The sequence below is a fragment of the Ochotona curzoniae genome, unplaced genomic scaffold (genome assembly GCF_017591425.1).
Source record: "Ochotona curzoniae isolate NIBS_2020 unplaced genomic scaffold, NIBS_Ocur_1.0 scaffold_4683, whole genome shotgun sequence".
Taxonomy (NCBI): Eukaryota; Metazoa; Chordata; class Mammalia; order Lagomorpha; family Ochotonidae; genus Ochotona; species Ochotona curzoniae.
The window spans coordinates 25,338,833-25,352,165 of NW_024467121.1; the positions used below are offsets into that span (position 1 = coordinate 25,338,833).

The 13,333-nt window shown below is 37.3% G+C and overlaps 1 protein-coding gene across 6 annotated transcripts in view; it reads left to right on the forward strand.

The window, feature by feature from the left end:
- RGS7 (regulator of G protein signaling 7) overlaps positions 1–13,333 on the forward strand; it is a 355,504-nt gene that overhangs the window by 174,357 nt on the left and 167,814 nt on the right. For all 6 annotated transcript variants that reach the window (XM_040967774.1, XM_040967775.1, XM_040967779.1 and 3 more), the window contains one exon: positions 7,807–7,903. In XM_040967774.1, the coding sequence (XP_040823708.1) occupies positions 7,807–7,903 (97 nt within the window). The remainder of the gene's footprint in view (positions 1–7,806; positions 7,904–13,333) is intronic.

Here is a 13,333-nt window from a genome sequence, read left to right on the forward strand (position 1 = left end):
TTGTTTCCTGTTTCCTGTGCTAGCTGCCTGGTAATGTTCACCCAGGGAGACAGGAGATGTTGGCTGAAATATTTGAGTCTCTGTCACTCATGTAGAAGGCTGGAGTGGTTTCTGGAATCCTGGCTTCTTCCTGGCTTGTCTCTGGCTGTGGAAATTTGGGGAATTAATGAGCAGATAGGAATTTTATTTCTACTCGTCTGTCTTTATCTCTCTTTCAAATAAATAAAAAAAATTAGTGCCACAATACTTGGCAATACATTCCTTTTTTCATGCCAGTTGAAATTGGGATTCTTTCATTTGCATCCAAATAATCCTTTCAAACACAATTTCTAAATTTATCAATTAATTGTTTTAAAGATTTATCTATTTTTATGTGAAGGGCATATTTTACAGAGGGAGAAGAATGCGTCTTCCATTTGCTGGTTCACTTCTCAAATGGCTGCAAAAGCTGGAACTGAGCTGAATCAAAGCCAGGAGCCAAGAGCTTCTTCCCTTGTCTCCCATGTGGGTGCAGAGACCCAAAGACTTGGGCCATTCTCTGCTGCCTTCCCAGGTTATAAGCAGGGAGCTAGATCAAAAGTGGAGCAGTTGGAACTTGAACTGGCACCCATATGGGATGTTGACACTGCAGGCAGAGGATTAGCCTGTTATGTCACCACATTTACTTAGACATTATACTACTTCAGATTGATGAAGTGCTTTATTTGAAAAATAATAAAATAGCATCCACAATTCAAGTGTCTATTTACATTTTATTTCTTTAAGATGACAAAAAGATAAAATCTAGGATTTCAGATTAATTTTTTAACAAATTATGCTCAAGATGAGCTAGGATACATTTATTTCTTCAAATTTACTACTTTAGATTTTGAATTATAATTGTTCAGGAAAATGGCAGCTTTTTCATTTGGAAAGATTAATTAATTGTGCATTCCTTCTGATTGCGATCAACAGTAACATTAGGGAAATCACATGAATCAGAAACTGCTATAGTTGAATTATTGCAGTGGGAAAGTGTTTGTGGTATACATTTTAATCTCATTATTTTAATTTCGTTTTCATTAGAGAATGCCTCTGTGTTCTCTGCTGAATTCATAAGCACAAATATTTTTTTTTTCCTCAGAAAGACCTCCTAAATAAACAAGGATTATAGATGGGTTCCAATTACATGCTACCTACCACCAACTAAAAGCCCAAGGAGTCCAGGAAACACTTTTAGTGACTATTCTCCCATTTGCATAGTTAGTGCTTAAAATGATGGTGCACACCAGTTAGAAGTATGTACATAAAGGAAAAGCTTATTTTGCATGCTCACTTCTTCCCTCATTCCTGTGTCCAAACACCTGTGTTTAGTGATGAATTACAATGAAAAGTTGAGAAAATTGCTTTGAAATTTTGATGGATTCATTTATTTTGTTTAGAACTCCTGAGTGCAGAATACTTCAGTTTGGCTTCTGTGCTTTTCCTACCAACCGGGTGTCTGTGTAAAGCTACTGGCTTAATGAAATCAATAGCAATGATATTGTGGTCAAGTTCTGGCGAATAACGCTCAAACTAAATTTAATTTAAGTCCAATCGTTGTTTAGAACATTAGAGAACTAGAAAGGTTTCCAGGCAGTAATCTAGTTTTTGTCAGTATGTGGGAGCCCTGTCTGGTGGGTCCCTCTTGAATAATTAGCAACTCTCTTCAAAGATGTGCCTGTATAACATATCCTCCCTTTCATTGCTCCAAGTGTTCTGGCGGAAACTGTTTAACCTGAACAGTGTTGGAAATACATCTCAGCAACTGAAGTGACATCTAAACCAATTAAAAAAAAAAAAACTAAAAGGCTACTTGTGAATTCCTGGAAAAAGAGCCCTGTGTAGGAGGAGTTCAATAGTGCCTTTCATCTTGAGAGTTTGCACATGATGGCCAGCTGCAGTAGCACATCTGGCAGCAGGAGGACAGCCTTATAAACAGTTGTTGATTTACTTGTGAACGGAAGGAAGAAATTCCTCTAATAGATCAACTGCAGAATTCCTGCATTTAGTGGAAGAGAAAGGACAGCAATATGTTAGCCTTCTGTCCCACTGTGCCAGACCGGTAACTTTTTCTACCAAATATGAGTGTTTCAAACATTTCAAGACCAAATTTTAATTTAACTTTCGCTTTTGCTTTAAGTCTTGGGAAAAAAAAAATTTCATTTTTATCTAAAACATAAATTTAGAAATCCTCCCTTCATATAGAAAAAAGGAGTCATCATTATAGGCCAGGTAATTTGTTTAGGAACAATACAAAGATGAGTGAGGTAAGATTTATTTTCTAGAGATCATGTCTAAGGGAAAAGGAATGCCTATATTACAAAGTCAAGTGAAAGTGTTTCATGATACAGGTATAAGCTGTTTGAGCCTTTGATATTCTCAAAGCTACATTTTGTGAGATAGTTGTTTTACTTTTAAATTTCAAAAATGTAGTTTATTTATTTGAAGGCAGATGGAAGGTGGAAGGAAAGAAAGAGAATATCCATCTTTGAGTGAATGATTAAGCGCCTGAATGCTGGGAATGGGCCAGGTTGAATGTAGCAGTCATGAGCTTGCTGTGAGTCTCCCACATGGGTGACAGCGGCTCTGTCTGAGCCATCTCATACTGCCTCCTAAGATGTGCTTTAGCAAAAGGCTGGGATTGGGAGTGAAGCTGGAACTCAAACCTGGATACTCTGAGGAGGGGTGCCACTGGTCTCAAGAGGCACCTTGATCACATCAGTTTGACAGATACATCAGCATTATACATATTGAATTTGTTTTGTATGGAAATAAATAATTAATTTTTTCAAGGGGTATGTAATCCAATATTTTTTAAAGATTTATTTACTTTTATTAAAAATATAAATCAGATTTATGGAGAGAAAGAGATCTTCCATCCACTGGTTCACTCCCCAAATGATCCCAAGGCTAGAGCTGAGATGATTTGAAGCCAGAAGCAGGGAGCATCTGGGTCCCCAAAGCAGGTGCAGGATCCCAAGGCTTTGGGCCATCCTCTTACTTCTTTCCCAGGTCATGAGCAGTGAGCTGGACAGGAAGTGGAACAACCAGCACACAAACCAGCACCCGTATGGAATTCCAGGTGAGGCTTTAGCCATGAAGCCATAGCACCAGGCCCAATTATTTGTTCTTTTAAAGAACTTAGGAGGTAAATTTATAAGAAAAATATAGGTCAATAATATTTTGTGAAAAGTGGATGCAATCTCATTTCCTTCTTTTAAATATGATTTTTGTTAGTTTATACAATTCTTTCTTAAATGCACCAACATTCCTCCTGAATGTTGTAATCAAATCTGTATTTCAGGGTCCTAATCTATAAGCCTAAGATATCTTTCTGGAGGCATCTCTGTCTCCTTAATGCTTAACAATTTATTGATTCTAATGTATTTTTGAAATTTTATCCCAGCAGGCTTTGACAGGTGGGTTGCAAAGGAAGAAAGGCCCATCCTTTTCTAGTTCAGTGATTAGGGAAAATAAGTGTTGATGGATGATGATGACAGTGATGACTTTCTTATAAACATTTAATCGGCAATGTTTTCACTAATCTTCAGTCCTGATATGATGTGTACTGTTACTTTTTGTTTGTGTTACAGATGAAAAACTGAGTCTTAGAGTGATTCACTTAAACATTTAACTGATAATTAGCATGGCCAGAATTCAAACTCAGGTCTGGCTAGCCTGAGTGTCTATTCTTAATCATTACTGTTTACACTGAAATTAAAATGTGTTAATGATTAGAAGCAAATATGTTTATAAAAGACCCTCTTTAATAAAATCACCTCATGATTTTGTTTCTGGCAAAGAAGTGATGTTTTCGTTTAATGTGGGATTTTACCTGTCTTAGTGCTGAGGGTTATCTGCAGACTGGAAGAACACTTATGGTTTGTGCCTTTCTAGTTTCTTGTTTTAAAACTGAATAAAGTGAGATTGCCAGAGAGATTTAGAGACCCAGCGCTTCCACCTGTACTGTACGGAGTCCAGCGCTGTTTCCTCAGCCTTTGATACAGGCTTCTGAATATACGTGAACAGAAACACAATCAGCATCCATATCTGGGTTTTACTGTGGATTGAACCTTTCTTAGACGCAGATCAAAAATTTTCAGACATTGTTTACTGAATAGATCCACATTGTTTATTCGTATCATTATTCCCTAAACATAACACTGAAGAGATCCACATTGTTTATTCGTTTCATTATTCCCTAAACATAACACTAGGCACACAGTACTTAGATATTATAAACCATCTAGGGATAATTTAAAGGACATAGACAGGGATGGGTGTCTGTCTTAACAGTTAAGATCCATTTAAGATGTTTGTTTCGTGTATCAGAGAGCTTGCATTGGGTATCTTGCTCCAGTTCCTGATTCCATGTTTTTTTGTCAGTTTAAGCCCCTCAGATTTGAGTTGTTGTCTTATTTCTTTGCTTAAGCTTGGCAGGATTTACATTTGGGTATGAAAGACTGGATGGCAAATCTCTCTGAATCTCTGCCTTGTGCAATAAGCAAACAAACAGTTAAGTAACTATATAGATGAATATATGTGCAAAACAAATTGGCAAATACCACAGCTTTCTATATAATGCATTTTGCAGGCAGAGTCCCTGGAACAAATCACTTAGGGATAATGAGGAATAACTGTGTTTTTTTTTTTTTCCTTTTGGGATAGCTAACGAAGTTTAGTATTTTCATCTGAAATTGTCCTGAAGAGTTTTAATGTCTGTTAAAATTACATTTTAGGATTGTTTATTGCCTTTGCTGCATGGTTTGCTCTTTTAGGTTATCTGCTTTTTTAGTATTCTTACCTCATTACTCTTGCTGATTGTGGAAAAGTAGATCATTAAACAAATTGAAGGTATGCATAATGTAGAAATGAATTTTCTGAGTGAATGATTGAATGGGGTTGCTATCAGTAAGATCAGTATGCTCTTATATACAACCGTTGTGATCAGTGTTATGAAATGGATTGTGTTTTTCCTTGCCATTGCTTATTTTATTGTTGTGTGTTTATTGTTCATCCTAGTCCAGGGAAAGGCTCATGGATCTGTCATATATGAGTGAAAGTATAAACAGCTAAATATATATTTCTCTGATTGTTTTCTGTGTAGAACACTGATCCTAACACGCAGAATTCAGATTTTGCTATTTTGGAATTGTGGCTTTGAAAACTGGAGGATGTTGAAAAATACAACCATAGAAATCATTGTTATTTTCCTGCCTCCAGTTCAGCTCCATGAAGACCCACTGAACAGGGAAGTGATGTGACCTCACACAGGAAACGTCTCTAATCGTAGCCAGACATTTTCACTCTGCCCCTAAGCAGGGGTGATAGATGCTACATCTCTGGGTGCTGCAGTGATCAAAACGGGAGTCAGAGAGGTTTCCATGACTATCTACTCCAGCAGGATTTAAACCATTAAGCAGATAATATGGGGGGCTTAGGAGCTGATACTCAGCAAGGCAAAGCAGCTTATTCCTCATTTCTGAATTCTGTATCAGGGGAATCCAGGGAAAAGAGAAGTAGAATGAAAGTCAGAAGACTCTATTTCCATGTTTCTGTACATGGAAACATCTTTGTTCCACAAAGAACAAAGACTGTTTTGTTATTGTTGAGTGTTTTGTTGTTTCTTGTTTTCTGTTTTCTGTTTTCTGTTTTTTTTTTCTTTTGGAAGACTGTTGTAAAAACACCTTTCTTTCTTACTGGAATTCAGAACTTGAATTCAAGCATAGTCAAGTAGAATGGCACAGAAAAGGTCACAGAATCATCTTGATGGCTGATCAAGCTCTTATTAAACTGTATTTGTGTCCTCAGGCCCTTGCTCTAAATGCTTCCTAATTAGAATGAGCAATGAAATGTTGATCTGTCTTTAAGATATCTATTCCTGCATGTTCAGTTATTTTTCTGATAACATATATTTAAACAGATTACGTAGTTGGAAATCATTCTACTTTCTACTTGTTGGATTCTTTATTTTGTGGAGGATTAAGCCTATAATTGTAAAGTAAATTGAAAGGATGTGACTGGGAATGGTGGAGTGGGATAGGGAAATAAATCTTTGCAGACAGTGTGGGCATTCCATACAGACTCCAGTTTGAATTCCAGCTGCTCCACTTCCAATCCGGCTTTCTGCTAATGTCCCGGAAAAGCAGAAGAGGATGGCCCAAGTCCTTAGGCCTCAGGATTCACATGGAAGACAAGGATGAAACTCTTGAGTGCTGACTTTAGACCAGCCTAGTTCCAGCTTTGTAGCCATTTGGGGAATGAATCAGCAGCTGGAAGTTATCCCTTTCTATCTCACTTTCCCTCTTTGTAATGTTGCCTTTCCAGTAAAAATAAATGAATCTTTTTTTAAAGGAAGTATGCATTGTAAAGATGAAAGGGGAAAAAAAGGCAGGCAGGAGATGAGGGGAGGGAGAGAGCATGACCAAGTGCTTAAAATTGTGTATATGAAAGACATGAAATCTATTCTGCTTATATAAATAAGTAAATCAACAAAACAAAGAAGAAAGAAGATGAAGAAAAGCATTCTTAAGTTGACAGGAATTTGATAATTGATATGAGCATTACAGTGAAATTTTAAACATCTTATTTTGAATTTTAGATGTACAGAAAAGATACAACACTGCAGAAAATTTCTATTGGTGCTTTACTCAACTTTGTTTAACATTAGAATCTTACATGATCCTGATATAACTATTCAGACAGAAAATTAACATTGGTAGAAAAATATTAGCAAAGTCACAAACTTTATTCAGATTACATCTTGGTTTTCACTGTTGATTCTGAATTGTTCAAGAGCAGGAATAGTGTTATTGCTAATTTTCATATCAAGAGTGGACCGTGGTCAGTGTGTTCCAGAGTCGGTGATCAGTGAAATAAGTAAATGAATGAATGTGCTTCAATCCCCTGCTACTCCCTGTGTGAATTTGTGTGTAGATGTTTCACAGGCTTAGAAGTACATGTGAAAAGCCACTTAGGCTGTGATCTGAATGAATGCAGTTCAGAACTGAATTCTACACTAAACTTTGTGAAGACTAAGCATTTACAACTGTGAAAAATGTTCAGAAGCAAAACAAGCACATTAGAAAGGAAATATGAGTATGTTAGAGTAAATGAGTGTGTTAGGAAGATATAGTAGAATCCGTGAAATGAACAAAAAGCATAATGCTATTTTCTGTTTGTGTGTATACGCATGAAGGTTTGTACCTGTGCATTCATGTGCTCATGTGGGCGTGTGCTTGTGTGTATGGGTGTGCGTGCCTGTGCCTGTGTACTCTACCCTACTTTACGTGCCTCTGTAAGACAAACAGCAGCTTTGGAAGCTGATCTTGTGATCTTGGCAGATTTTAGCACTTACACATTGAACCAAATCACAGAAACACTCGTTTGGTGAGGGAAGTTAAACAGATGTTGCCAAGACTCATATTTTCTTTTACTACTGAGTTCGGTAGAGATGTTAATGAAGTGTGGTTTTACTGTCACAATGGCTATAACAACTTCAGATGGAAACACTCTCTTTTATTTCAATCTTTTTACAAAGAACATGAGAATAAGAGGCAAACTCAGAGTGATTTCTATTAGTAGCTTAATGGATCCCAAGGTAGCCTTTTTTTTTTTTTTTTACTGTTTTATTTTTTCAGCTCCTGTTAACCACACTTAAGTTTATGATGTCATGAAGTCTAGAAAAGTATCATTCTCAGTTGGGTTTACAAAAGTCTGATGGTAACAGGTTGATTTCAAAAAGTTTAACTTTCTAAACTTTCTAACTACTTTCTTGTTGTTTAGATGGAAGACGTCATAGCACGCATGCAAGATGAAAAAAATGGAATTCCCATTCGTACTGTCAAAAGTTTTCTTTCCAAGATACCTAGTGTCTTCTCTGGTAAGTTTGCATTCAGAACAGCTTCTTTTCTACAGCACTTGCCATGTGTGAAATAGTATTATTGTACGATGAAATGTTTCAGTGAAAAATTAGTTCTAATGCAACGGTTATCCTCAACTCCTCAGAGCTGAGCAGTGGCCAAACTACAGAGAGCAGGGAGGACAGGCAGGGGTAAATGGAAATGGATCAGGCTATAAGGATTTTTGAAAACTCACCAAGGGCACCTGATTCTTGTGTATGAGGAAACAGGAGCACTTTGAAATTTTTTGCAGAGTGTGTTATCATGTTCAGCAAGGGATACAGTCACGGTGGTAGTTACAAAGCCATAATTTCACAGCCATAGTTTGCGTTTTGAAGGTCTTAATATGCGGGAACTTGGGGAATAGAAGAGAAATCATGAGGATTTGATGAATAACTGGGCACATAAAGACATGCCCAAGCATTTTTTCTTGTCATTTTTCATTCAGTGTTTGAGAAATAAAGGAATCAGGACTAGAAAGATGGAAGCTTCCTGGGGAAGGAAGTCACTAGAAAAGTCTAAGAAGAAAGTGGAGAACACTAAGGGTAAACTCTGCCATGCAGCAGTGCAGGTTGGCTTGGGGACTGAGGCATATACCAGCCTAAACCCAGTCCAGCTTAGGAAAGAGTCTAGGTCAGTTGGACCAGCACCTTGGCTTGAGGTCAGGTGGACCAGACTTTTCAGCAAGGTATTAGAACAAGGAGGCTGGGCACAGGCAAGGAGAGTGGTTGCTGAAATTTACAAAGAAGGTTGTGTGATGCTTCTCACGAACCACAGTCTTGTGGGAAGGCCAGTGACTGGGAGGATTTCCACTTACCAAAGAGGAGAGATTCAGGGCTTGGGTAACCCAAGAGTTGGGGTTTGATTGTGTCATATTGCTCTCAGAGAGAAAAGAGGAGCTTGGTAAAAAAGATGCTAAGGTTTTCTAACTCTGTGTTCTCATAAGCCATGGTTTTTGTCTATATCCTTTATCCCCGGAGAAACCTTACATTTCCTGCAGGCAAGGAATTAGAGAGTTAATTTCACATCTGACTACAAATTTGAAACTATAATTCCTATTTGTTCAGCTACTACAAGGGATGAAATTATTTCCTTTGGAAACTAGGCTGATAAATACGCTAATGTTCCCATGCGAATTGTGATGTGTGATCCATTCAGCTGCACATAGCCTATCTAAAGACATTCCAGTTTGGGAATTTTATGACAATATGCAAGGTCACAAAAAAAGCTTTGCTCCTGGAATTAAAAATGGAGTGCAAGTTTGAGTTATTGTTTCACATTGTGATGTCTAAAGTTTTTGTCTGACTTCTCCGGAAATCATACCTCAAGAGCAATCTGTTGGAAAATTCTTGACAGAATTAATCTTTCCATTAAGATCTTAATTGAAAAGTGGGATTGGATATACTGGATGAAATTGAATCCTAAAATCTCTGATAATTGTTTTAATGCTCACTAATATAAAACTAATAAGATAGCTATTAAATTAAGGGGCTATAAATCATATTATTTGTATTAATATAATTAGATTCAACTTGCCCTTCTACATTCCCTAGAAATTTTTTCAGGAGCTCTGTGCTTCATGACTTCAGCTAGATAGATTGCTGCAGATTTAATTCTTGTGTCCACTGTTCTCTCTAGTATCTAGCAGCCTTTTTATAGTAATATTTTCAAACTATAGTAGTAGTCTTAAACCCCGTCCACTAAACTAGAAAATTTAAAAGCTTTTTTTTGTTAGGATGTTTTATTTTTATTGAAAAAGAAGATTTGCGGATAGAAGCAGATATAGGGAGAAAGCTCTTCTATCTGCTGGTTCACTCCCCAACTGGCTGTGATGGCTGTGATGGCTGGAGCTGAGCCAAAGCCAAGAGCCAGGAGCTTCTTCTGGATCTCCCACACGAGTGCAGGATCTCAAGTTGGGATCCTACTAGATTGCTTTCCTAGGCTACAGGCAGGGATCTGGATGGGAAATGGGGCAGATAGGACATGAACTGGTGCTCACATGGCATCCTGTCACTTGCAAGGAGAGGTTTTAGCCACTAGGCCATTGTGCCAGCCCCTCCATATCTTGTTTTAGTGTGCTGTCATTTACATGATTTGACTTGGCGAAGTCCTATTTATAATTATATAACAAATGCTATATTATCCACACAATTTCTTTCCTATCTCTATATATTAAATACCACAAACGAGAGAAAGTAATTGCCTTTTTTTTTGTTCTGGCTTAATTTTGCTTGTCATATTATTCTTTATTTGCATCCATTGATTTCAGAGATTTGTCTATATATTTAAAAGGAAGAGTTATAGAGAGAGGGAGAGAGAGAAAAAGGGAGGTAGTGAGAAAGGTCTTTTGCTTTTTGTTGTTGTTACTTTCCATGATAAGGTTTATAGGTATGGTGATTTCCCTCTGCCTACCCCATTTCCTCCCTTCCCATTATCCCCACCTCGCCACCATTTTCCCCCATGTTATCACAGTAGTATAGTCCTTTACTAGCAGGTGTAAGTTTAACATTCTGCTATTTAAAAGTGTATCATGGCACTGCATGTATAAGCAGAAGTAGACAATCTAGTGTCATAGTGCCAAGGTGTATTGAACTGTTTCACTTGGAGTCCTCCTTTTATTCAGGAGATGAGATGCATACTACAATATATCTTCACAAAAAGATCCTCTGTGTTCTGGCTTACTCTCTAAATGGCTGCAATGGCAGGGGCTGGGCAAGACTGAAGCCAGGAGCCAGGAGCTTCTTCTGTGTCTTTGACTAGAGTGCAGAGGCCCAAGCACTTGGGCCATCCTCGATTGCTTTCCCTGGGCTATTAAGAGGGAGTTATTTAGGGCACATGACTTCTCCCTTACATATCTATTTTCTTCATTTTTCCCTCATTTTCTAATTATTTTTCTGCTTTTCCTTGCCTTTTTTCAGTGTTGGTGTGAGTGTGTGGTGCTGGTAATGTCATTGGTGTGAATATTGCTTGGAGGCGTAGTTTGCAGGTAAAGAATAAGCCATTAAGACATATCTGAGAAGGACATATTATATGTTCGGAGGTTGATTAGTCTAGAATTCTCTCCACTCAGGGAGTCATCTGGGCCTTTAGCTGAATCTGTCCATCATAATATAAGATGAAAGAGGAAGTTCAAATATTACTGCATTAGTTTCAAAAGTGCCCATGGAATTTTTACACAAGGATCTCTTCAAATTACAAAAAATAACTGTAAAGCTAGAAGTATGTTTGCAGATTTTGTGAGGATTTTCTCTAAATGAATCCCGTAAGTATTATTCTTGCATGTTAGCTGTTTTCCTAGCCTTCATATTCTATAACTTACAATGTTTATTCATTCTCTCATCTGAAAATCTTTGTTAAAAGAAACCGTGACTATCGTGTCTGCTGAAAATCCTTTATATTTCAACTCTGAACAGAGATCTAAATCTAAATGGGAACAAAGAAATTGATGAACAAAAGAGGAAATGATTAATTTTACCTTTTGCAGAATATAAGGTCCATTGTTGATAGTGTTTTGCAGCTATACCATGGATTTGAATATATACATATTTGAATGAACAGAAACTGACCTTGCAAGTTTTCATTTTTAACAAGTGTTTTTTGTACTTTGTTTCCAGAAATTTTATTGAAATGATATGGAATATTATCTGAATATAATAATCAATATTTTGGAGAGCTCTAGTATAAGATTTAGTATGTATGTTTAAAGATTCATTTATTTTTATTGGAGAGGCAGATTTACAGAGAGGAAAGACAGAAAGATCTTCTATCTGCTGGTTCACTCCCAAATGGCCGCAGTGGTCAGAGCTGAGCCAGTCTGAAGCCAGGAGCCAGGAACTTTTCCTGAGTCTCCTGCACACGGGTGCACGGTTCCAAGACTTTGGGCCATCCTCGACTACTTTCCCAGGCTCCAAGCAGGGAGGTGGAAAGGAAGTGGAGCAGCTGGGACATGAACTGCATGTGGATGATGTGGAATATTGTTCCTTAATAGGACTCTTGCTCTGTTTTCTTTCTCAAGGTAAGTTTTCATAGGTTCAGTTGTGAATTTCGTGTATCTTCCAAAATGAGTGAATCTCTTCCCATAAACTCCAAAAAAGTAAGATTCAATACATTGTTTCTGCTTAAATATTCCAAATACGCCTCAAACTCAACCTTTTCCAGAACTGAATTTCATAATCTTAACTTCAGCCTTTTTTCCTGTTTTCTCTCTTGGTAAAGGTATTGTAGAATACAAATTCTGAAGTCACTTTTACTTTCTATGAACTCCTCAACTCAGAACTTTCCTGCCAGCGTTGTTTTCTAAGTAGCTGTGAAATACTTTAGTTCTGGCCATCTCCTGTTACATAGCTCTGATCCAAAGTATCATTGCTGCCCACCTGAACCATGGCATCAACTTCCAACTAGCCTCAACATCTGTTCTCAAAATCATTTGACCTGGGACCTATCATCAGTGCCAGTAAATTGTAAAAGTCACCACAAAAAGAAAGTACTTTGAACTTCAAGAGACAGTAAATTCTGGGGAAATGATTAGGAAAAGCATGCAGCAGGGGTCACTAATGGCAGCTATGTGTTATTTTAGTAGCATTGATTTGACCGCTCTCATATTACTGTTGACTCCCAGGTATGTTGACAGTATTTTCTTAGTGGTGCTGTAGAAAATCTATGCCCTGTTTTTAGGCAAAAGAGAGTAAAGCAGAGAATCCTTCTTGCAGCTTCCATCCCTCTGTTGCTTGCCGCTCACAATAATCAGTATACCAGAACGGCATAGTTTGTTGTAATATATAAAAACCCTTTTACTCCCAAGCAAAAATATGATCTGTCCCTACCTGCCTATCAGATCACTTGGTGTTTCTTGACTCTAGCTGTATAGATCATTCTTCAGTTCCTGGCATTCCCAAGCTGCCTCTTACCTCCTGGGTTTTCCACTGCTGTGCCTCTTTATCTGAAATGCTTTTCCTCTTGGTCCTTCTTTAGACTTCTTTAGTTCTTAGATTTCATTCATATTAGCTCTACCCTTGTTTCTTTTCTTATATGCTCTCATAAATCTACACTGTTTTCTTTCTGTGTAATTATTCTATTTTATAATTATAAAACCATTAGTGATTGTATTTAATTAGTATCTGTCTTCCAGGCAACAATGTAGACTCTGAGAGGTTTCCATATGCTCACCATTGTGCTCCCAGCAGCAAAAAATAACATCCAACAAAGGAGGTATTCATTAAATGTGTTTGCAGATAACTAATTATTAATTATCATATACTTTAAAAGGTGGTATCTGTGTGTGAATTGAGAAAGCAGACACACTTTTATGTGGTTTTTTTGTTATATATATATATATAGTATTGTTAACTTTTTCCATTTAAATGGTTTTCAAGCTGATAAAACATTATATGAAGTTATTTAATTCATTGTAT